At 37.1% G+C, this 25,583-nt stretch overlaps 1 protein-coding gene and 1 pseudogene across 1 annotated transcript; one reads left to right on the top strand and one right to left on the bottom strand.

Moving 5' to 3' along the window:
• Positions 1-7,101: 7,101 nt before the first annotated feature.
• LOC106395577 (zinc finger A20 and AN1 domain-containing stress-associated protein 10) lies at positions 7,102-9,711 on the top strand. Its single transcript, XM_048760463.1, has one exon. It carries the CDS (start codon positions 8,977-8,979, stop codon positions 9,385-9,387), a length of 411 nt encoding a protein of 136 aa, XP_048616420.1. The 5' UTR covers positions 7,102-8,976; the 3' UTR covers positions 9,388-9,711.
• Positions 9,712-11,193: 1,482 nt separating this feature from the next.
• Positions 11,194-13,248, bottom strand: LOC106394512 (annotated as a pseudogene).
• Positions 13,249-25,583: the final 12,335 nt, after the last annotated feature.

Here is a 25,583-nt window from a genome sequence, read left to right as displayed (position 1 = left end):
TGTTGAAAAGCAAGGGATGATTCAGCCAATTATTGAATAGAGCACTTCATACAAGGAGGATACATGATTGAGTATAGAGATGTTCTTGTGAACAAATTACTAGTGATTTGGGATATTTGTTTTTAGGTTAAAATTGGAGGATGAATCCATTTTTGTTGGGTTAGGATGGATAACCCGATAATATTATGGTTTCATTAATGGTTTTATAATATTTATTGATGTTTAGCATTTAAAAATAAACAAAAAATGAATATATTTTCTATAACAAAGATAAATCAGAATTTGTTAAGAAGTGAAATAACAAATTAGATTAACTTTGTTTTGGCGGTGAACCCTATATCAGAGCAAAAAAACCATGACAGCGACAGAAAAATGAAAAAAAACAAAGAAAGGGAATGAAAGAAGAAAAATCCCCAAAAAAACAAACTCTAGGCTGAAAGAAAACAATCATTTTTAAAGAAGAAAAGCTTGTTGAGAAGAAAGAGAGACATCGAAATGGAGAATCATGAAGAGGAAAAGAATGAGCAAGACACTGAACAGATCTCCCTCAGAGTAAACAGCATGTGAAACTGACTAAGAAAAATAAAAAGTTGGCGGAGTGAATTTTTTTGGTTGCTTAATTAACTAGGATGACCATAAAATTTGTTAATTTTCTATATAATTAATGCATAATAAAGCAGTACTACATTGTGACATATTTCCATATGATGAGCATGTAGTTGTTCACAAAACCAAGAAAAGCTAATAAACTACATGTCAACAATCACTGTTTGGCCTTTAGGCTAAATAATTTGTCCTATTTTTGTATTTTGACATTGCATGACACAATGAGATCTGTTTTAACAACAGTTTATTATTCTTTTTCCAGCTCTTTTAACTTTATTCCACTTAATGGTGACTAACCTATATATAAATTGGATCAAAGTAATACAAACAAACAAAATATAAAGAAGTTTATTAGATAATATGCAATGTCTGATTTTTTAAAGGTGATGATCGATTCAATGATGTTAAAAATGACATTCCAGTAGTTGATGGTTATGCATAACTGACTGTATATGAAATTGTAACAATTTAACATTTAATCATGAATTGTGTAGATATATGACATTGATAGAAGACAATAGAATTAAATCCGTGTTACGAAAAGAACCGAAATTTTATTGTATCGCGGGAATTTAAATAGGAGCGAAATTTTATAACCGTAGAAATAAATAACACTGATATATGATAGAGAGAGTTTATTATAAAGGGAGAAGAGAAGTGTGTGAGACGAGTTATAAACGATCGATCGTTTATATAGAAGTTAAAAAGTAGGATTCACTGTGCAAATAGTACAGCGGGCCTCACATCTTTTATATTTTCAACATTTTAATGCGCCTCTCTTTCTGACTTTCATAACACTCCCCTTTGGGGACCGGTGTCACTATTGCTTATTGCTTTGACGTATTTGTTGCCTCGTTAAAAACCTTTCTAGGAAAACCCAATGGGAAAACCATAGTAAGGTAAAAAGAGTACAACTACGTAAGATCCCCCTCGAATGAGCAGTCATAGATCCTTCTGATGACGCATTCCAATGTTATGGACATGTTTTCTGAATACTGAAGTCGGAAGTGATTTTGTGAAGAGGTCAGCTGCATTGTCGCATGATTGGATATATTTTACTTCAATCTCTTTCTTCTTCACGAGCTCTTGAGTGTATGAGAAGAACTTCGGATGAATATGCTTCGTTCTATCGCTTTTGATATATTCGTCCTTTGTTTGAGCAACACATGTTGCATTATCTTCATATAGAATAGTTGGCTCCGTATTTTCGTCAATCTCGCTGCTTGAACAGATGTGTCGGCTTATTGATCTTAGCCATACACATTCTCTACTTGCTTCATGGAGTGCAATGATCTCAGCATGATTTGAAGAAATAGCCACGAGCGTTTGTTTCTGAGAACGCCAAGATATAGCAGTGCCTCCGATCGTGAAAACGTATCCTGTTTGTGATCGAGCTTTGTGTGGATCTGAAAGATATCCTGCATCTGCAAAATCAACCATTTGACCTTTTGAACTTTTAGGATAAAACAAGCCTAAATCAATGGTCCCTTAGAGGTAACGAAAAACATATTTAATCCCATTCCAATGTCTTCGAGTTGGAGATGAGCTGAATCTTGCCAAAAGATTCACAGCAAATGATATATCAGGCCGTGTACAATTTGCAAGATACATCAGCGCTCCAATTGCACTTAGATATGGTACTTCCGGACCAAGTATCTTTTATTTCTCCTCAGGTGGTCGAAATGGATCACTTTCAATATTAAGTGACCTAACGACCATCGGGGTGCTAAGAGGAGTTGATTTATCCATGTTAAATCGTTTCAACACTCTTTTAGTGTATGTGGATTGATGCACAAATATACCATTTTGTGAACGTTCTATTTGTAGGCCAAGGCAATACTCTGTTTGTCCAAGATCTTTCATCTCAAATTCTTCTTTGAGATAGTCTGATGCCTTTTGTATTTCTTTTTGAGTTCCGATAATGTTAAGATCATCAACATATACTGTGATTATTACAAATCCGGATATTGTTTTCTTGATGAAAACACATGGGCATATAGGATCATTCACATATCCTTCTTTTGTTAAATGATCATTGAGACGATTATACCACATACGTCCAGATTGCTTTAACCCATATAGTGATCTTTGCAATTTTATTGCACATAACTCTTTAGGTTTGGAACTTAATGCTTCTGGCATTTTAAATCCATCAGGAACTTTCATGTAGATATCAGTATCTAATGATCCATATAGATAAGCTGTAACAACATCCATGAGACGCATCTCTAGATTTTTATCAGCTGCTAGACTCATCAGGAATCTAAACGTGATTGCATCCATAACTTGAGAATATGTTTCTTCATAATCGATTCCAGGTCTTTGAGTAAAACCTTGAGCCACTAGACGAGCTTTGTATCTCGTATTCTCATTTTTTTCATTTCGCTTTCGAACGAAAACCCATTTGTACCCCAAACTGGTCTCACATCTGCAGGTGTGAGCACAATAGATCCAAATACTTCTCGTTTATTAAGCGAATCAAGTTCAGCTTGTATTGCATTTTTCCATTGTTCCCAATCATGTCTCTTTTGACATTCATAGACAGATTTTGGTTCTGGATCATCGATTTCTTCATTTATTTCACTTGACACAATATATGAGCATCAAGATCATTTTGTTCATTTCTATTCCATATCCTTTTGTTATGGATGTAGTTGATAGAAATTTCATGATTACTTTCCGACTCATGATGCTTAACTTTCTCAGCATCCTCATTATTTGTTTCTTCCAAAATATTTTTTGCTATTTTAGATGTGTCATTAATCTTGACATCCTTCTGTTTTCTAGGATTTTTATTCTTAGAACCAGCAGGTCATTTGACTCTCGTGTATCGTCTGCTTTTCCTTGCTCATTTGATATTTTGATACAAGCAGGAGCATTCACGGCTGGTATGTGAGATTTAGTTACCGTTTTGGTATCCGCAAATGCATCAGGTAGCTGATTAGCTATACTCTGTAAATGCATGATTCGTCGAACTTCTAGTTCAGATTCTTTAGTAGGAGGATCAAGATATAATAACGAAGGTACACTCCATTTGATATCATTTTCTACATTTTTGTTTTCTCCCCCTAGAACTGGGAATACTTTCTCATCAAAATGACAATCGGCAAAACATGCCGTGAAAACGTCACCAGTCTGTGGTTCTAGATATCGTATAATTGATGGAGAATCACAACCAACATATATTTCCAATCTTCTTTGTGGTCTCATCTTTGTACGTTGTGGTGGTGCTACAGGCACATATACCGCACAACCAAAGATTTTAAAGTGGGAAATGTTTGGTTCTCGACCAAATGCTAACTGTAGTGAGGAATACTTATGGTATGCACTCGGTCTGATCCGAATGAGTGCTTCTGCATGCAAAATGGCATGTCTCCATACAGAGGTTGGAAGTTTTGATCTCATGATCAATGGTCTTGCAATCAATTGCAGACGCTTAATTAAAGATTCGGCCAAACTATTTTTCGTATGAACATGAGCAACCGAATGTTCAACTTCAATTCCCATTACCATACAATAGTCATTGAATGCTTGGGATGTGAATTCACCAGCGTTGTCTAGTCTAACTCTTTTAATAGTATAATCAGGAAACTGTGCTTGCAGTTTGATTATCTGAGTTAGAAATCTCGCAAATGCCACATTTCGAGATGATAATAGACAAACGTACGACCATCTACTGAATGCGTTAATTAATACCATAAAACAGTGGAATGGTCCACAAGGTGGGTGTATAGGTCCACATATATCGCCTTGAATTCTTTTAAGGAACTTTGGTGATTCTTTATCTATTTTGGTTGGCGATGGTCTTACGATCAATTTTCCTAGAGAACATGCAACACATGTCATTTTATTCCCTTGAGAAATCTCCTGGATTTTCAGTGAATGACCATGTGAACTTTCTATGATTTTACGCATCATTGTAGTGCCTGGATGGCCGAGGCGGTCATGCCATAATGTGAACCCTTCTGAGTTCCGTTTTACTACAAGATTTGATTTGATCTCATCGATATATGTATGGTGTAGCCCCGAAGGAAGTTCTGGAAACTTTTCCAATATGTGTTTTCTGCCACATTTCTCAGAAGTTACATACATGTATTTCTTTTCATCCTCAGTTGCAGACTGAGTATCATATCCGAGAAGATATATGTCTTTAAAACTCAACAAATTCCTTTTAGAATTCAGAGAATATAGAGCATTATTTATGAAAAATTTTGTTCCATTCAGCAACGTAAAGTTTGCTTTACCAGTTCCTTCAATCACGTCTGCAGGACCTGATATTGTATTGACGACAATTCTTCTCGGTTTTATATCGGAGAAATATCTCTTTTATCTCAGAATAGTGTGCGTTGTTCCACTATCTGGTATGCATATTTCACGAATCCGTTTCTTGGATTTTGCTTCATTAGGATTTTGATCTATTTCTGAAACTGTCATAAATATTAATAAAAGAAAACATAAAATTTATTCATATAATAATCATATAAGGAAACACACAATAATTATACATTAAGGTGACGTTAAAAACATCATTATTTGTTTAAAACAGAAAATGTAATAATTATACATGACAATACTGAAAACTATTCAATAGTCTTATTATAGGCATTTCGGTTCTCTTCAGGAGTAATCTAGTCCAGCTCATTAGCGAAGTCGGAGGCATCGAGGTACGATGTCCCTCCAAAGTTTTCAGTGAGGTTCACTTCTTTATCTTTGTCTTTCGTGGACTCTTGATATAACTTACAGAGATGTGGAGGAGTACGACAGGTAAGGGACCAATGTCCTTTACATCCACATCTGTAACACACTGTCCCACGCTTTTGGGTGGTATCCTCTTGAGTTTCTTTACCCTTAGAAACTTGTTCGGATCTAACCCACTTATTAGATCCCTTCCATTTGGGATTGTAAGTTTTTCCACGTTTATTATTGAAATGGCGACCATAACCTCAGTTGGTTTGGTTCCTCCTTTCCGAATTTTCTACCGCCGTAGCATTCACTTCAGGAAATGTTTTGGCTCCCGTAGGTCGGGAATTGTGGTTTTTGATCAAGAGCTCATTGTTTTTTTCAGCCAACATGAGCGCAACCATCAATTCAGAAAATCTCGTGTACCCGCATTTTCTGTAAATTTCGGGCAAGAAGTGAAGCTGTTTGTGAAAAGTGTTGTATGTTTTATTCATCATTTCTGCCTCAGAGACAGGATTACCACAATACTTCAGGAGTGAAACTATCCTCAGGACAGCGGAATTGTAATCCTCAACCTTTTGAAAATCTTGGAACCTCAGATTTTTTCACTCTTCTAGAGCGTGAGGGAGGTTGACTTGTCTCTGGTTATCGAACCTTTCTTTTAAAGCTTGCCACAGTTCAGCTGGGTCTTCTATGCTTGCATAGTCGTACGTTAGATTTTCATCTAAATGCTTCTTCAAGAAGATTATCGCTTCAGCTATATGCTCGGGTGGTGATTTGTTACCGATTACAATTGTTTCGGTTATCTTTTTCATCACCAGATATGGTTTCACGTTTGTGACCCATCCGACGTAATTTTCGCCAGTTATTTTCAGAGCCGAGAACTGGAGTTTCTCGATGTTTGTCATTTGTATTTCTAAAACACAAAATAATATATTTTATTAGAATTTCGTAATTTTAAAACGAACCATTATTACAAGGAGAAACAACGCATAGAAAACTAAACCGACATTAAGCGTAAATTCTTCAGGAGCAAATTCTCCAATAAAAAGACCGTACATAGAAGCAAAAATAAAAATTGCACATAAGACCAAAAATATGCGAATCATCTTTCTTGCAATGAAAAACCGGAATGGAGCGATTTGAAAATATTTGAGAGAAGATGAAATGTTTTAGATGAAGTAAATGAGTGAAGTATGAGTGTATTTATAGATGAAAAACATTGTTCATAGCCGTTTGAAAAGGGGAAAAATTTTGAAAATTTTTCTTTCTGACCGTTGGGATTAAATCGTATGAACCGAAAATCACTCTGAAAATACTGTAATAATCAGTCAACCAAATTCCGTAAATTTCATAATATTTGATATAGGTGACCAAACATTTATATAATAACCATAATATAATAAACAAACAAATATCAATCATATTATGGTGATATAAAAATTATAACATTAAATAAATTATGCGGTGGCACAGCCAAGCCAATAATTATAGTGTAATTAGCAATCAAGGTTTATTAACGACGCGATATACCGCCCGCATTAATACAGATAAATAATAATAATTAAAACAACCACTATAAAATTATTAATAATAATATAGGCGGTATACCGGCCATTATAGCAGAGTAAATATGATATATATAAATTTTACCGAATCGCAAAGTGATCGTGCTGATAACGTGTTATGAAAAGGACCAAAATTTTATTGTATCGCGGGAATTTAAATAGGAGCAAAATTTTATATCCGTAGAAATAAATAACACTGATATATGATAGAAAGAGTTTATTATAAAGGGAGAAGAGAAGTGTGTGAGACGAGTTATAAACGATCGAATCGATCGTTTATATAGAAGTTAAAAAATAGAATTCATTGTGCAAATAGTACAGCGGACCCCACATCTTTTATATTTTCAACATTTTAATGTGCTCTCTTTCAGACTTTCATAGCAATCCGTTAATAAACTATTGATAACATAATAAATACTATGCCTTTTTTACAACAAAGAGATTATATTACTTCAAATATTATCATTTTTTATATTAGCTAGTCAATTGTCAATGTTAATACATAAAGAGTTAAAAATAGTATATAAATAAAACTAAGTATGTTTAATATACCTAATTGGTGACCATCCAAATCAAGTTGGTGCAATGGGGTAAAAAGAAAATTTAACAAAAAGATGATTTCATACAATTTGTAGCATATAATAGCAAATAAGGTTTGGCATGTAATAGTGATCAGCTTATACATATTCAATTGTAGATGTTAACTCTTTTCTTCCACAGTAATTATCCATCTGATTAATGTTACAACACAAAAATAGATTTCACTGACATGGTATGAATATGAATAACATGTTTGAAAGTAAAATGGCCAACTACGTCATATAACACATCATATGCCAATGGTTTATCCAATGATTCTCTTTGCATTTTATAATCCCCACATACAAAAATCCCAAGCACCACCATTGGCTCTTTTCAACTAGCTCCTTTTATTCTTCTCCATTCACTTTAGCCCACTTCGAAAAGTTGATTAACCAAAAAGGAGAAAAAGAAAGAAAGATCACAACTGTCACACTGTAAAAACATAGAATGTTAAAGAAACCTAAGCACAATGAAACATTAAAACACTTAATCTTCACTATTCTTGCAAATGCTGTCCTCAATCTCTTCTTCTTCTTCTCCATAAGGACTGTCCAGAGCCCTCTTCTCCTGCTCGTCATCAGCCACCTTAAAGCTCCCATTCTGACCCCTTAACTTCCCATTCTTCTCGTTTCTCTCCACCCTTCTTTTCATATCCTCCAACAGCTCCCTCCTTGTCCCTCCTATTCTTAATAAGAGCCTCGCCTACGTCAGCCGGCGTAATCTCCGCCTTATCCACCACCCCTTCAAGCTCCTCCAAAACGTCGTCGCTTATGTCCCCTTCCTCGTACCCCAAGTAGTTCCTCAGCAAGATCTTCGCCGAAGCAAACGTACAGTAACTCATGTGCACATGCATATCCATCCTCCCGCTTCTAAGCAACGCGGGATCAAGCTTCTCAACGTTATTGGTCGTGAACACGAAGATCGTCTCACTGCCACAGCAAGAGCAAAGCCCATCAGTAAAATTCAACAAACTGGACAACGTAATCGTGTTCCCATTTCCCGATTCATCTCCTAAACCGGACCCGGTTAACATTATCTCCGGTTCACAGTAAATCGATCGAACAGTCTATATCCTCGATCACAATTATAGACTTCGAGCTCGTCTTCATCAGCAGCTTCCGTGAGCTCGTTTAATTAGTGATACAGTATTTTTTATTATTGCTAAAATCTGATAAGATCATTCTATTACGTGTGTTTATTTACTAATTTGTCCTTTTAAAAGAAAAAAGGAAACTTGAAGTCAACACTATTTTATAGTCAACTTTATGCTGTTCGAAGATAAAACACGGCTTCCTATTTAATTTTTTTCTTGCGTCAACTCTATCAACGGATTCTTTCCTTTTTTATGTAAAAGGAAATGTCCGTCCACAAGAAAGACAAGCACTAATAATTTACTTATCATATTTTAAGTTACATACCGAAAAAGGAAACTTAACATTGATTGAACAACTAAAACCTCTAGGACTAGCTCATAGAACCCACACACAATAATCTTTGAATCACGTAGAGAGCGAGAAGAAGAAAATCTTTTTAAGAGAAGATGGCGAACGCGAACGAAACAGAAGCCGTACCGTGCCTTGGAGGCTGTGGACTCTTCGGGACGCGAAAGAACAATAATCTCTGCTCCCTTTGCTACAAAAAGAGTGTTTTTGAACACAGGCTGCTTGAACAATTGGCCAATCTCAAACTTGACCTCAAGCCTGAGCCATCAACAGTTCCTCCGACAAGTCCAATAGTAGCCGTACAAGAACCAGTTAGAAAACAGAGATGCGAAACGTGTCATAGGAAAGTAGGGGTGACCGGATTTAGCTGCAGATGCGGACACATCTTTTGTGGGTCACATCGATATCCTGAGGAACATTCTTGTCCTTTTGATTACAAACAATCTGGACGACTCACGTTGGCCAAGCAGTTGCCGTTGACTAGAGCCGAGAAGTTGCATAGGTTTTAGTTTATAGTTTTTTTTGTCTTAGATAATTGAATACAATTTTTGAGGGAAAATCGCATAAAAAAACCTTCGAGGTGGCACTGTGGCAGTCACTCATACTTTAAACTCTGAGAGTATTTCACAAGCACTTTAAATTTTCATAGCGACACTTTTATCAAAAGAAACTTCCAACCTGGCTTACTTGTACATCAAGTCAAAACGGTAACTGTTACTGTTCAAAATCGATGACGTGTCTGGTTCTCTTTTTTTTTCTAATTATTTTATTAATAAAATAAATATTAAAATAAAGAAAATATAAAAATTCATAAAAAAATTCAAAACAAATCATCAAAATCATTAAAAATTCACAAAAAATCAAAATATTCACCAAAAAATTTAAAATTATTTTATTAATAAAATAAAAATATAAAAATACAATAATATAAAAAATTCATAAAAGTTCAAACAAAATCATAAAACGTCAATAAAATTCACAAAAATTCAAAAAATTCACAAAAAATATTTTATCTTATTTTATTAATAAAATAAATATAAAAATAATCATAAAATTTTACAAAAATAAAGATTCACAACAATAATTATATTATTTTATTAATAAAATAAGTATAAAATATAAAAATCCATTAAAAAAATTCAAAAAAATCATAAAAATCACTAAAAATTCACAAAAATAAAAATATTCACCAAAAAAATTAAATTATTTTATTAATAAAAAAAATAAAAAAAATTCATAAAAATTCATAAAAATTCAAAACAAATCATAAAAATTCAATAAAATTCACAAAAATTCAAAAAATCACAAAAAATATTTTAAATTATTTTATTAATAAAATAAATATAAAAATACAGAAAATATTAAAATTCATAAAAAAATTTTAAACAAATCATTCACAAGAATCATTTGAAGATAATGAATTTTTCTAATCTGAATTAGAGTAATCATAACCTAGAGACTCACTGCTATTTTGGATTTTTTTAATCTATTATGTTCTATGTGTGTGTTGGTTGGATTTGGAAAAGTTCACGATTGCTAAAGGGAAGAATGTATATTAATGATAGCTTGAGGGTAGCCAGTTTATAGCACTCAATGCACGTTATTCCTTAGTTGCTTTTATAAAATCACATTTAATTTTATTCTTGATTTTTTTGATTTGTTTCGATTATTTTAATGATTTTTTATATTTTCTGTATTTTATACTTATTTTATTAATAAAATAATATAAATATTGTTGTGAATCTTTTATTTTTGTAAAAATTTATGATTATTTTTATATTTATTTTATTAATAAAATAATTTAAAATATTTTTTGTGAACTTTTTGAATTTTTGTGAATTTTATTGACTTTTTATGATTTTTTTTGAATTTTTTTTGAATTTTTTATATTATTGTATTTTTATATTTATTTTATTAATAAAGTAATTTAAAAAATTTGGTGAATATTTTGATTTTTTGTGAATTTTTAGTGATTTTGATGATTTGTTTTGAATTTTTTTATGAATTTTTATATTTTCTTTATTTTAATATTTATTTTATTAATAAAATAATTTTTTAAAAAAAAAATAAGAACCGACACGTCATCGATTTTGAACAGTACCGGTTACCGTTTTGAATTGATGTACAAGTAAGCCAGGTTGGAGGTTTCTTTTGATAAAAGTTTCACTTTGAAAGTTTAAAGTGCTTGTGAAATACTCTCATGGTTTAAAGTTTGAGTGGATGCCACCTTGAAGGTTTTTTATGCGATTTTCCCCAATTTTTGATGTATTTTAAATCTTTAAATGATCAAATAATATACACTTTTATTTCCACGATTCCAAGCATAATGATCCAACTAGAAAGCTGAATCGAAGTTGTACATATATCATTCAAGTAACAAAAATGTCATAAAATAGCCAACCTGGAAGTAACATAATATACCTATCTGGGAAGCAAAAGCAATTGAATTATAATTCTCTAGTTGTGAACTGTGATAAGAAGATGCATTGTAGCTGTATAGTGCAAAAACAAATAAAACTTAACAGCAACCAAGTACTGAAAGAGAATGCTAACGATGATGGCCTAGGAGTCTTATTTGATAAGAGTGACTCCTTCAAGAAAGGGGTCTTGAAATCAGGAGCTGCTTTTGCTGATTGAAACAAACTTCATCACTATTGACCTTGTTTCTTGAAGCTCAAGTCTACATCTTCATTCATCTGAAACCAAACTCAAACACTTCAACAACATGCCACTTAGCGTAAGCCTTTTGTTCACGTTTCAAAAAACTTACCGATACAGCAACTTGTTTGGCTTTATCTTCGTCGAACACGAGCGCCTCCAAAATCTGGCGGCCTGCTGAATCCTTCTGAGACCAAACTCCCAGAAGCAAGTAGGCAGTCCATCCACACCTGTGTGACCAATCAGTATCAGTTGTGCTAGGAAACAAACACAAAAGGGATTTTAGAAAATAATTAAAGATGGCACACCAGATTTCTTCTTCTCGTCAACAGCCCAGTCAACGGCCTTGCGAGCCGGTTCGGTTAGAGGAGGGATGCTCAGGGCTGAAGAAGTACATATCTGATTTCCCTAGCAGCTTTATAATCTCCTCTCTCACCTTAAAAAGTGTGACTCCGTTCCCCCTCAGGAAGGAACTTGGCAGCTGTGCTTGTACCTGAAATAAAAAAAAACCGGGAAAACAACAAGGATAACAAAAAAAAATTATGATGATAATACCCAATTCTGATGACAAGCACACTATCAAACAACATAAGCATTTCCACAACTGAATACAAAGTTTTCGTTTTTCTATGGTTAAACGAAAGGATAGAAGTAAAACCTTATCCCACATGTCCATGCTCAGAATCAGTTAAGCGGGCAATGAACTTCTTCTTATATTACTGATCTCTCTCAAAACTAAATTTTTTAAGGCTTTTTCACTTTACTATTGTGTTACTGAACTCTCTCCTCTATCAACCAACATAAGGCACTCCACAACTTACGATACAACAGACTTAGTTGTCTGTGATCAAGAAACACAAAGGACAGGAGCAAAAATTCCCATCCCACATGAATAAACAACCAACCATAATAAGCCTAAGCCTTTGAATAATAAGCGGAAGAGAACTCTTCACCACCTTTCAACCGCAACAAGCATACATACATTATCCACCAAACTAAACTAGAAGACACATCAAATTAGAAAAAAAAAGCTGAAGAAGCCTGAAGCAAACATGGGTCTGATCGGAATAACACAAACCTTCGACTAAAATACCCATGAGTTTCGGTGCCGGTAGTTGGATACTTGAGTTTCCTAGCCTCCGATTCCCCCATTGCCAGTGATTTGATCTGAAGAAGAACCATTCTCCGGTTGCCTGCAACAAAAATCCAATAAAAAACTATAAAAATAGCTTTCAAATAAAAAACTATAAAAATAGCTTTCGAATCAAAAAAAAAACTCACGCAGTTGGGACGCTAAAGACGGTGCTGGCCGATGTCAAGAACCGGTGCTTGGAGACGAAGCAGCGTCGCGACGGTTGTGTCACCAGAAGCTTCTTACCTAACAGAGAAGGAGGAGGAATCAGGGAAAAAGAGGGAGATGATGTACTCCGCCGGGGAACGACGACGGTCGTCAAAGGGATAAAGGAAAGCGTGTACGACGACGCCATTTTCACTCCGACAAGAAGACAAGAGCCTTTCTTCAGCTACTTCTGTCTTCTTTGCACATAAACCCCAAATCCATACATAATTTTAATGGCGCAAATCTCCCGAATAGCAGTTTATCTTTTGAAAAATTTAAATTATTTTTATTTTTCAAAATTTGAAATCTTATCCCAAAACTCCACTCCCCAATTCTAAACCCTAAAAACTAAACTCTAAACCCTAAATCATAAACCCTAAACTCTAAATCCTAAACTCCACCCCTTAACTCTAAACCTTAAACCCTAAACCTCACCCTTAAACTCTAAACTCTAAACTCTAAACTCTAAACCGTAAACCCTAAATCCTAAACTCCACCCCTTAACTCTAAACTCTAATGTCTAAATTAATTTACCATTGGGGTATAAGCGTATATTTATCTCTTTTGATAAAACATTAAGTGTTATTTTGGCCATTTTTATTCTTAGAGGCTATATTTGTGACAAAAACTTTTTTAGTGCTATCCTAGTCATTTTTTCATTTTTATTTCTGGTCCAAATCGTCTTAAACATTTCAAATAGAAGCAAATACTTTTACTAAAGTTCAAATTTACCCCGTAACTAATTAAATAAAAATACATAAGGTAACAAAAGGTACAGTGGACAAGTAGCGCCCTCACTCTTGTGAAACCCGACCCGAACCCATAGTCGAACTGGTAAATCTGGTGATCTAATTATCCGTATTTGATTTTAAAAACATTATTTAAAAGCCCAATAAATCCACAGAAAATTATATTTTCAATAGATAAAATATTATTATATAACAACATTGATTTATTTATTAACATGTTGATCCAATAATCCAGTGATTCGGTAAGTTGTCTGATTCGGGTTCAAAACACTGGTCCTAATACTAACCCTCACCATGGTGGTACAAATCTACAAGTGAGACTTCGTATTTGGTTTATATCACTAATCAAGAATCAGATTAACATGTACAAAATCCTGTAATATGGTAGATATGTCCTTGGAGAGATCATTCGGACAAATGGGTTCCACAGAGCTAGAAGTCCGTTGTTTGTGTTCTTGAGCAACAAATGGGTTTGCTTCAAAAGTAGTTGAGAATAGCATGTAAATGTTGGCTCATGCTGAAAGAAGATGGGGTCTTCTCAATGCTATGTGATATAACACGTTATCACTGGGATAAGACCTGCGCTGAATTTATAAGAAGATTATTTAAAAAATAGTGTATGTAAAAATCAAATTTATATTCTTGATCAAATTAATATTTTTGGCCACTAAATTTTTTTAAACTTTTTGTTAATTACATAATTTGTTTACTGATGAGCTGATCTTATTTTTAAAAAATATTTTAGGTCAAAAAATCACTTATCACATAAGAACTTAATATTTAGGTCGCAATGAAACTATGTGAACTCGGTTTTATATCATGATTTAGCAATTTAAAAGTTAATTATGATTTTGAGAAGTTTACGTTCACGTGTCAATCCTATCTATCTTCAATATTTTTTCTTTTTTTTATATGGTTTTTTTCATTTTGGTTATTGCTCAATATAAATATTAATTTGGATTTATTCTCATTTTGTTTTTTTTTTGTTTTGGACTTTAATATAAACAGTTGCCTGCAAAAGCTAGGGTATAAAAGCCCCAATTTTTGTATTCACCGCGCAAGGCAAAAACCTTCGCAATCGACCCAACGGTACCTCCTTCATCTCTCTCCCTACGTCACCGGAGATCGGTAAACCGTCTATTTCCGTCGTAGATTCTTCTGTCTCTTTTATTTTGCCGAAACTTTTGAGATTCTTGATTACGATTTTGAGTTTGCTCTCGGATTTTCTGTGGGCAGAAGATCGTCGATAATGGCGACATTTGAGCTGTACAGGAGATCGACGATCGGGATGTGTTTGACGGAAACCTTAGACGAGATGGTACGCTTAGCCCCGAGCTAGCTAATCCAAGTTCTTGTTCAATTTGACAAGGTTTACTTTTCTTTCTCACTCACTCACTCATATGTGACTCTTTTGGTTTGCTTCTTTCTGATATATATATATATATATATGTTTTCTTTTGTAGTCCAAGTGAAGACCAAGGTGACTATCAAGGTCTTGAGCTGTTGTGAACAATGTTTTAGAGTAGAATGGTCTCTTTTGAGTGCAGTTATTTGCGTTCTCTGACAAGTTGTTACCTCAAGTAATACTTTCTGTAAAGTCTTAAAGCTTTTTTTCGGTGGAAACTTGATAAGCTGTATGTGTTCAGTTATCTGTGGCCTAATAAATACGTGCTTACATTGGTTATCTCAGGAGATAGTAACATTTGTCATGAATTCTATCAGAATTAGAGTTTTGGTGGATCTATATACGAATGATAAATATGTTGTAGCTGGCTCATATATGATTTCCTGGAGTTAAAAAAGTCAATTTTTGATAAGGCTGTATGGATTCAGTTGTCTGGTTTATAAGAAGGAGCTTACCGTCCAGATTAGTATCAATCCATATAGCTTGATCTCAAATTATTTATGCTAGTGTTTCTGATAATTTGACTTTACTAACAGTATATACCTCACTGCAGTCTTCACTAAAGATAAGTGTAGATGAAACAACCAGATACTTAATCTTCTTTATTTTGTTTCGTGTATAGGGGCACTTGCACACGTACAGGTTCTGTGACAACGTCTGGACCTCTTCATATTACAGGACGCAATGTTCAAGAGTGAAGACCGTCAAGAGAATGTGAGTCAGGTGAAGATTGTGGCATGTGACTCTAAGCTGCTCACGCAGTGAGAGATGTTAATTCCCAGCAGAGAATATATATACTCACTCTCCTTTGTTTACTTACCACTATGTAAACTCGGCAGTTGCTATATATATGTTGCAGCCATCAGTTTAGCCTTTTTGTAAATTCATCTGTTTCTATGAGAAAGTTGTTAGCATTCATTGTTAGGAAATACGCGGTCAAATTTTGTGGAAAAACCAGAATTTGCGGAATTTATGGGAGCGGGAAAACACACACAAAATTATTAACGGAGTTCGGCCAACTTTTGCCTACGTCTCCGGACCTGCTACAGATTTTTTTATTATCACCGGGAAATTTTTACAAGCTCTCAACTCAACCCCGATCCCAAATACACTCAAGAAATTACACTTAATTTCTTATAGAGAAAGATTTTCTCGCAAGAAAGATTTTTTTTTTTCTCTCTCTCTCACGTTTTTCTCTTCTTCTTCTCTCTGTTTTTCTTGTTTGGGATGAATTTCTTCTTCTCCTTGTGTGGTTATTTATAGGAGATTATAAAGAGTTGGTGAGACTTCTTGTTGCACCTACCAAAAACACAAAAGAAATGTGTTGTTGAATTAATCAACAAACATGTTCTTGATACAACTTCTTGTTGTACCTACCAAAAACATGTTCTTTACAATCTTCCACTTGAAGACTGGTTTTAATCTGTCTTCACACCTTGATTAATGTAGCAGGTCTTCCCAGCTTGTTACTCCAACAAGCCTACTGAGGTTGCACACAACCTCAGCTTGTCATACGGCACGACCTTCGTCAACATGTCTGCCGGATTCTTGCTTCCTGGGATCTTCTCAAGCACCAACATTTCATCTTCCAACGCTGATCTGATGAAATGATACCGACGATGTATGTGCTTCGTCCGAGCATGGTAAACCGGATTCTTTGCCAAATCGATGGCACTTTTACTGTTACAGTACAACACACCTTTCCCTTGGTCATGGCCTAGCTCTTCTAGAAAAGACTGTAGCCATATCATCTCTTTTGTTGCCTCCGTTACAGCAACATACTCAGCTTCACAGCTTGATAGAGATACAATTTTCTGCAACTTTGAAACCCAACAAATTGCAGTACCGCCAAAGGTGTAGACATACCCGGTTGTGCTCTTCGTGCTGTCAATGTCACCTCCATTGTCAGCATCAACATATCCCTGCAATCCCGTCTTAGACTTCGTGAAACATAGCGATAAACTTGGATTTCCTTTTAGATATCTGAAAATCCACTTAACGGCTTCCCAATGTTCCTTCCCTGGATTGCTCATAAATCTGCTAACGACTCCCACTGCATGTGCAACGTCTGGCCTTGTACATATCATCGCGTACATCAGGCTTTCTATAGCAGAAGCATATGAAACTTTATCCATACATGCCATCTCGTCTTCCGTCTTTGGAGACTGTTCTCTGGATAACCGAAAGTGACTTGCCAGGGGAGTACTAACTGGCTTCGCGTCATCCATGTTAAACCTCTTGAGGACTTTCTTCACATACTCCTCTTGTGATAGCTTAAGACCTTCCTTGCTCCTACTGATTCTCATCCCTAGAATCTGTCTTGCTTCTCCAAGGTCTTTCATCGCAAACTCTTCTGAGAGTTTCGTCTTCAAGCTATTGATCTCGTGCAAGTCTGCTCCTACTATCAGCATGTCATCGACATATAGGAGCAATATCAAGTAGGACTCTTCAAGCGTCTTGAAGTAACAACAGTGGTCAGCTTCACACCTCAAGAAACCAACGCCTTTAATAAAGTTGTCGAACCGTTTATACCACTGTCTTGGAGCTTTTTTTAAGCCGTACAAACTCCTTTTCAGCTTGCAAACAAGGCTTTCCTTCCCTTTGATCTCAAAGCCTTCGGGTTGCTTCATATAAATTTCCTCATCCAAATCACCGTGAAGAAATGCCGTCTTCACATCCATCTGTTGAAGATGCAGATCTTCTTGTGCTACCAGCCCAAGAACCGTTCTAATGGTCACCATCTTGACTACAGGAGAGAAGATTTCGGTGTAGTCAACGCCTTCTTTTTGTTGGAATCCCTTCACAACAAGCCTCGCTTTATAGCGCTTTATAGCGCTTACTCCCATCAGGTTCTTCTTTTATTCGGTAGACCCACTTGTTATGCAATTCCTTTTTCTCCTTAGGCAAATCTGCTAACTCCCATGTGTGATTGGATAACAACGAGTCCATCTCGTCGTTCATTGCAAGCTCCCACTTGATCGACTCATCAACTTGCATAGCTTCCTCATAACATTCAGGCTCGCCTCTGTCTGTGAGCAGAATGTAGTTGAGCGATAGAGAGAATCTTACTGGCTTTCTGATGATTCTGCTTGACCGTCGTAACTCCATGACTGGTGTATATGGGACCACTTCAGAATCATCACTTTCTTCAGCCTCACCACTCTCATCTTGAGAGATTTCTTCTTCTGCTGTTGTGGTATCCTGTGGCAATCCTGGTGTCAGGATATCATCTAAGTCAACAGCTCCAGGCTCTTTCCTTTTCGAGCCTTCTCTTAGCTTATCCTTGTACAACGCTTCTTCGTTGAACACAACATTTTTGCTGCGGATGATCTTCCGATTTTCGTCATCCCAAAACCGGTAACCAAACTCCGTGTCACCATAACCGATGAAGTAACACTTTTTAGACTTCGAGTCAAGTTTACTTCTTGCAGCATCGTCAATGTGAACATAAGCTAAGCATCCGAACACCTTTAGATAAGAAAGATTTACTTTCTTTCCGCTCCAAACTTCTTCAGGGATCTTAAATCCCGACGGCACAGACGGTCCTCTGTTGATTAAGTAGGCTGCAGTACTGATTGCATCTGCCCAAAACGTCTTTGGTAATCCACAGTGCAATCTCATGCTCCTTGCACGCTCGTTCAAGGTTCGGTTCATCCTTTCCGCTATTCCATTCTGTTGAGGCGTTCCAGGAATAGTCTTCTCCATCTTGATCCCGTTATCAGCGCAGTATCTCGTGAACTCGCCGCTGATATACTCACCACCATTATCAGACCTTAGACACTTCAACTTGAGATTCGTCTCAACCTCAACCATGGTTTTCCATCTCTTGAAAACCGAGAACACTTCATATTTGTTCTTCATGAAGTAGACCCACACCTTTCTTGTGGAGTCATCAATAAAGGTCACATAGTAGTACGAACCTCCCAGCGATGCAACAGGAGCGGGTCCCCACACATCTGTGTGCACCAGCTCTAACTTCTCAAATTTTGGCTCTCTTCCTCCTTTTAAGAAACTAACCCATTTCTGCTTTCCAAGGATGCAGCTTTCACACATCTGATGATCCACTGTCTTCAGATCCGGAAGAGCGCCATTTGCCACCATGAGTTTCATCCCTTTCTCACTCATGTGCCCCAATCTACAATGCCACAACTTGGTCTGTTTGGCATCCTCAACAACAACAACAGTGTCTTCATAGCTCGTCGTCATATAAAGAGTACCTCTTTTATGACCTCTAGCAACCACCATGGAACCTTTTCTGACTCTCCAGGCTCCACCACCAAAATTAACATCGTGCCCCGTATCATCAAGTTGACCTACTGAGATCAGATTTCGCATCAACTTTGGCACATGTCTGACCTTCGTAATCTTCCACACACATCCGTCTGACATCTTCAGGTTGATATCTCCGATACCAACTATGTCCAAAGGTAATCCATCAGCAAGATATACCTTTCCGTAATTTCCCGCAACATAATTTTCCATGATGTTATGGTGCGGTGTGGTGTGGAATGACGCTCCTGAGTCAAGAACCCATGAATCGACTGGGCTATCAACATAGGAGATTGACGCTTTGGTGTTATTTCCAGCTGCATCAAGAGCTTCACTTTTCCTCGGAGAATCAACAGACACTACCAATGCATCAGCGATTTCACGTGTCACTGCATTGGCTCCGCCTCTAGTGTTGTCTTCCTTCTTCGGTGGTGCCCGGCAATTCTTCTTAATGTGGCCTGTCTTTCCACAATTCCAGCACTCTGCAGGCTGTCTGAATTTGGACTGACCCCGTCCATTCTTTGACTTCGATCTGCCATTACTCCGGTTATTTCTATCTGGGTTTCTCCCTCTGTTTTCCACGTTGAAAGCAGAGCTCGTTGATGCCTCCCCAGAGTCTATCCTTCGAACTTCCTCAGCAAGGATACGATCTCTAACATCATTGAATTTGAGCTTTTGAGTACCCACAGAGTTACTAACCGCTGCCCTCATTGGCTCCCAACTATTTGGCAGAGATGCCAACAAAATCAGTGCTCGCACTTCATCTTCAAACTCGATTTCAACTGATGATAGTTGGTTGACAATCGTGTTGAACTCGTTCACATGTGCGGCAACCAGGCCACCTTCTTCCATCTTCAAATGAAAGAGCTTCTTCATGAGAAATACCTTATTATTCGCCGAAGGTTTCTCATACATATCAGAGAGAACTTTCATGAGCCCTTATGTGGTCTTCTCCTTTGCAACGTTGTGAGCAACGTTCTTCGACAGTGTTAACCGTATAACACCCAGAACTTGTCTGTCAAGGAGCTCCCACTCATCCTGATCCATCTTCTCAGGCTTCTTGCTCAGCGGTTGATGAAGCTTCTTTCCGTACAGATAATCTTCAATTTGCATTCTCCAAAATGCATAATCTGTACCGTCAAATTTCCCGATACTGTGCGCCGAACCGTCTTCGCCTCCCATCGTTTCTGGAACCACCGTGTATTAGAACACCTACGTCGACAAACCGATGTTACCGACAAAATTTACTATTCACGAATTACTGTTCACGTGAATAGTAACTCCGCAAAAAAAAAAATTTGACCGATCACCGTAACTCAAGCTCTGATACCAGTTGTTAGGAAATACGCGGTCAAATTTTGCGGAAAAACCAGAATTTGCGGAATTTATGGGAGCGGGAAAACACACACAAAATTATTAACGGAGTTCGGCCAACTTTTGCCTACGTCTCCGGACCTGTTACAGATCTTTTTATTATCACCGGGAAATTTTTACAAACTCTCAACTCAACCCCGATCCCAAATACACTCAAGAAATTACACTTAATTTCTTATACTGAAAGATTTTCTCACAAGAAATATTTTTTTTTTCTCTCTTCACTACAAGAAAACAGCGATATTCTGACGGACATTCCGACGGAAAATGAAATCCTCGGAATATACCGAGGAATTTCCGAGGAAATTCCGAGGAAACACAAAATTGGGTTTCCTCGGAATTTCCTCGGAATATACCGACGGAATTCCGAGGAAACTACAGTCCGTCGGAATATTCCGAGGAAATTCCGAGGAAAACTCTGTTCCTCGGAAAAAACCGATGAATTCCGAGGAAATATTATAGCCGTTGGAGAGCCGTTGGGGGATTTTACAAAATTCCGAGGAAATTCCGACGAACTAGTTTTGTCCGTCGGAATTCCGTCGGAATTTCCTCGGTATGTCGGCAGGATTTAAACTATAAATACAAGCACTCCTCTTCCTCTTCATTCACTTCATATCTTCATCCTCCCTCTTACTCTATTTACACACGAATTTGATTCATAAAAAATATGTCTTCTTCAAATTATTTTCGTTCTTGGATCGATCGACCTCATTTGGATCCGAACACGAGATTGCTTACGGAAGAATACCAACGAGGTATAACTGAATTCATGGGGTTAGTTCACCGACAACCGGAAGCAAAAACAGGTATGTTAAGATGTCCTTGCTCTAATTGTAAAAATAGAAAGGTTATTAAAGAGTGGGATGTTTGGACTCATCTATATTTGAGTGGGTTTACACGAAGTTACAAAATTTGGTATCATCATGGGGAAACTGATTATGAACATGGTAGTACTAGTGAACCTCAGCCAGCGGTTAGATTAGAAGAACCAATTAGAACGGATGTAGATTATGGTGTAGGTACTGAGCAGATGGTAAATGATCATTTTAGAGGGGAAGATTTACCCAATGCAGAAGCTAGGAGATTTTATGATATGTTGGATGCTGGAAAGCAACCATTGTACGAAGGTTGCAGAGATGGTCATTCAGCTTTATCATCTGCTACAAGATTGATGGGCATTAAAACAGATTATAATTTGGCTGAAGACTGTGTGGATGCGATTGCTGATTTTGTAAAAGGTATTCTACCCGAGGATAATGTAGCTCCTGGTTCATACTACGAGGTTCAGAAACTCGTAGCTGGTCTTGGTTTATCGTATCAGGTAATAGATGTATGCAGCGACAACTGCATGATTTATTGGAGGGTGGATGAACAGCGGGTTACATGCAAATTTTGTGGAAAGCCTCGTTATAAAGATACAGTGGAAGAGTTCCAGTGCCATATAAAAGGATGTGGTATTTACCTTTGACGGAAAGGTTGCAGAGGTTGTATCTGTCTGAACGCACAGCGCAACCAATGAGATGGCATGCGGAGCACTCAACAGATGGTGAGATCAGACATCCTTCAGATGCAAAAGCGTGGAAGCATTTCCAATCAAAGTATCCCGACTTTGCGTATGAGAGAAGAAATGTCTACCTTGGATTATGTACTGATGGTTTCAGTCCGTTTGGCAAGAGTGGAAGACAGTATTCTCTATGGCCCGTCATTCTTACACCATACAACCTCCCCCCAAACTTGTGCTTGCGACGAGAGTTTTTGTTTCTCTCGATTCTCGTTCCCGGACCAGAGCATCCTAAGAGATCACTTGATGTGTTTCTTCAGCCACTAATATATGAGTTGCAACAACTATGGGCTCAAGGTGCTGAAACATACGATGTTTCGTGTAAAGAAAACTTTCAAATGCGGGCAGTACTAATGTGGACAATAAGTGATTTTCCAGCATATGGTATGTTGTCTGGATGGACAACGCATGGAAGGCTATCATGTCCATATTGTCAAGATAACACTGATGCTTTCCAACTAAAGCACGGAAGGAAAACGTGTTGGTTTGACTGTCACAGGAGATTCCTACCACCTGATCATCCATATCGTAGGAGTAGGAATTTGTTTACGAAGAACAAGAGGGTGTTTGACAGTCCACCTCCGGAAATTTGTGGGAAAGATTTGAAGATACAACTAAGAGATTTTGGTGCAGAAAGGACGCCAGAAGTCGGTGGACATGAGCGTTTTCCGGTAGATGCTGTTGGAGAACTACATAACTGGCACAAAAAAAGTATTTTCTGGGATCTGCCATACTGGGAGGATCATCTGCTAAGGCATAATTTAGATGTCATGCATATTGAGAAGAACTTTTTTGACAATCTCATGAACACGATCCTTAATGTTCAAGGTAAAACAAAGGATAATTTGAAGTCAAGACTGGATTTAGTCGATATATGTGCTCGTTCAGAACTTCATGTTGATGAGAATGGTAGGGCTCCTTTTCCCATATACCGACTTGATGCAGCGGGAAAAGATGCGTTCTTTGATTGGATTTCAAACGATGTGGAATTTCCAGACGGTTACGCATCAAATTTGCGTAACTGTATCGACAGAAAGGAAGGAAAGTTTACTGGCTTGAAAAGCCACGATTGCCATGTAATGATGCAGCGCCTCCTTCCGTTCGCCTTCAAGGAACTATTACCACGAAATGTTCATGAAGCAATTGCAGGGATAAGTGGTTTCTTCCGCGATTTATGCACGAGATCAGTGACTCTTGAAGGTATTGAAAATTTGAAGACTAACATAGCCGTGATTCAGTGCAACCTTGAGAAGATATTTCCTCCCTCATTTTTTGATGTTATGGAGCATCTTGTTATTCACCTGGCAAGAGAATTGGAACTTGGTGGTCCTGTGCAGTATAGATGGATGTATCTGTATGAGCGGTATATGTTCCATTTGAAGAAGATGGTGAAAAATTTAAGTAGGGTGGAAGGTTCTATAGTCGCACAGATGATCAATGAAGAAACTTCAAACTTTGCCGAGTACTACTTTCCAGCAGAAGTTCAGACCAAAAACAGAAGACCTGCTCGGCATGATGATAGAGGCGAACGGGCAACATATCATGTTACGGTTCCAGACATTTTCACAGACGTTGGACGACTTAGCGGAAAACCAAAGGACCGTCGACTTACTGAGCAGGAGCGCAGTCATTTGCAAACATATTTGCTCACCAACTGCGAAGACGTTCTTCAATATGAGAGGTAAATAAATGAGCTTACAAATTTTTATTTTAACAAGTTGAAATTTAAATCTTAATTAATTACATTATTGTCATCATATACAGGATTTTCATGGCAGAAAAGCGGTTCGAGTATAGATACGCCACAGAGGACGAACTAGAAGAAATGAAGCAGAGAGAATTTACTGGATGGATGTTTACTTATGTGAGTGCTTTAAACAAATTAAAATATATTTTATCACATATTTATACTAATTCACATTTATTGATATAATATATATATATGTGCTATTAATAGGTGTCTGCTGGTTTGGCCAGAGGTGAAACATTTGACGATTGGATACGTGAGATGGTCGTTGGACCAAACTTTGTTGTGAAGTCATATCCGAGATTTTGTACTCGAGGATATGCATTCACAACTCAGAAGAGGAGACGTTCGAGTACGACTTATGATGCTGGCGTTTGTTCTGCATCAGGAGATGATGTATACTACGGACACATACATGAGATTTTGGAAATCAAGTATTTGGGCATGGTTGGATTGCGCTGTACTGTTTTCTATTGTGATTGGCACGACAACACCCCAGATCGAGGTGTGAGAACAGATGCATTTGGTGTTACATCAGTAAATTCGAGGCGAAAGCTGCAATATTATGATCCTTTCATTCTTGCTTCCCAGGCCGATCAGGTAATTAAATGTTAATTATTCAGAATGATTCATCATCATGTGTATTAATTTATAATTTTTCTAAATGTTACAGGTTTGTTATATCAAGTACCCCCGGGTAAGGAACAGAGATGATCCATGGGTTACTGTTACAAGACTCAACCCGAGAGGCCGAGTTCAGGGAAGTTCTGAGCTGGAAGACCCACTACAACCAAGCACATCCGGCAACTGTAGTGCAGCAGAAGATTTAGCTGGAGTTGGCCTTGTAGTCGATTTAACCGACTTTGGAGAGGAAGCCGTCGTTCACGTAGAGGATGAACCAGTAATTGGAGAGTTTCACCAAGATCCAGATTCAGATTCATCTGGTGATGATGACTCGGAAACAGACTACCATTGAACTTATTTTTTTTTTTTTTTAAGAAATACCGAGGAAATTCCGAGGAACACTTGATATAACCTCTTTCCTCGGATAATAGTTATTTGGTTTATCTAGCAAGGCAAAGCTGAATACGAATTAAAAGCTACACAAAACACAACCAAATAAAACAAAGAAACCATGTAAAAGAAATACGAACTCATAATTAAGAAACCTAAAAAAAAACTCAGTTCAAAATTAACAGAAAATAAGACCATAAAACGTTAGAATAGAAAAGAAAATAAAATAGCCGGTGATAGCTCCTACTCCTCGTCTCCTGCTCCAGATGTTCCTGCATCGTTGGGTCTCTTGGACCTCTTTCTTACCATGTGTGTACCACTCGAACCCGAACCAGAGCTGGATGGAGAGTTGTCCCGATGAACTACATCATCCTTTTGGCAACGACACGGCCTGATACGTGAAATGGCAGCCCAGATCTTGTGTAGCATGTCGTTGTTTGTCTTTATGCTCTGATCTCTCCAATGTTGTTGCTGGCGCGAAGTGGCGTTCGGTGGAAGCTCTTGCAGCTTGTACTGGCTGGAGTCTGATGGGAGTAGCTGATGGGGTTGTGAATCATCTGGAATGGCTTGTGCAGCCTCATCTTGTCCT

The sequence above is a fragment of the Brassica napus genome, chromosome C6, assembly GCF_020379485.1.
Source record: "Brassica napus cultivar Da-Ae chromosome C6, Da-Ae, whole genome shotgun sequence".
In the NCBI taxonomy this organism is placed as follows: Eukaryota; Viridiplantae; Streptophyta; class Magnoliopsida; order Brassicales; family Brassicaceae; genus Brassica; species Brassica napus.
Note: the sequence above shows the minus strand (reverse complement) of the source record. Positions and strands in the feature narration are given on the sequence as shown.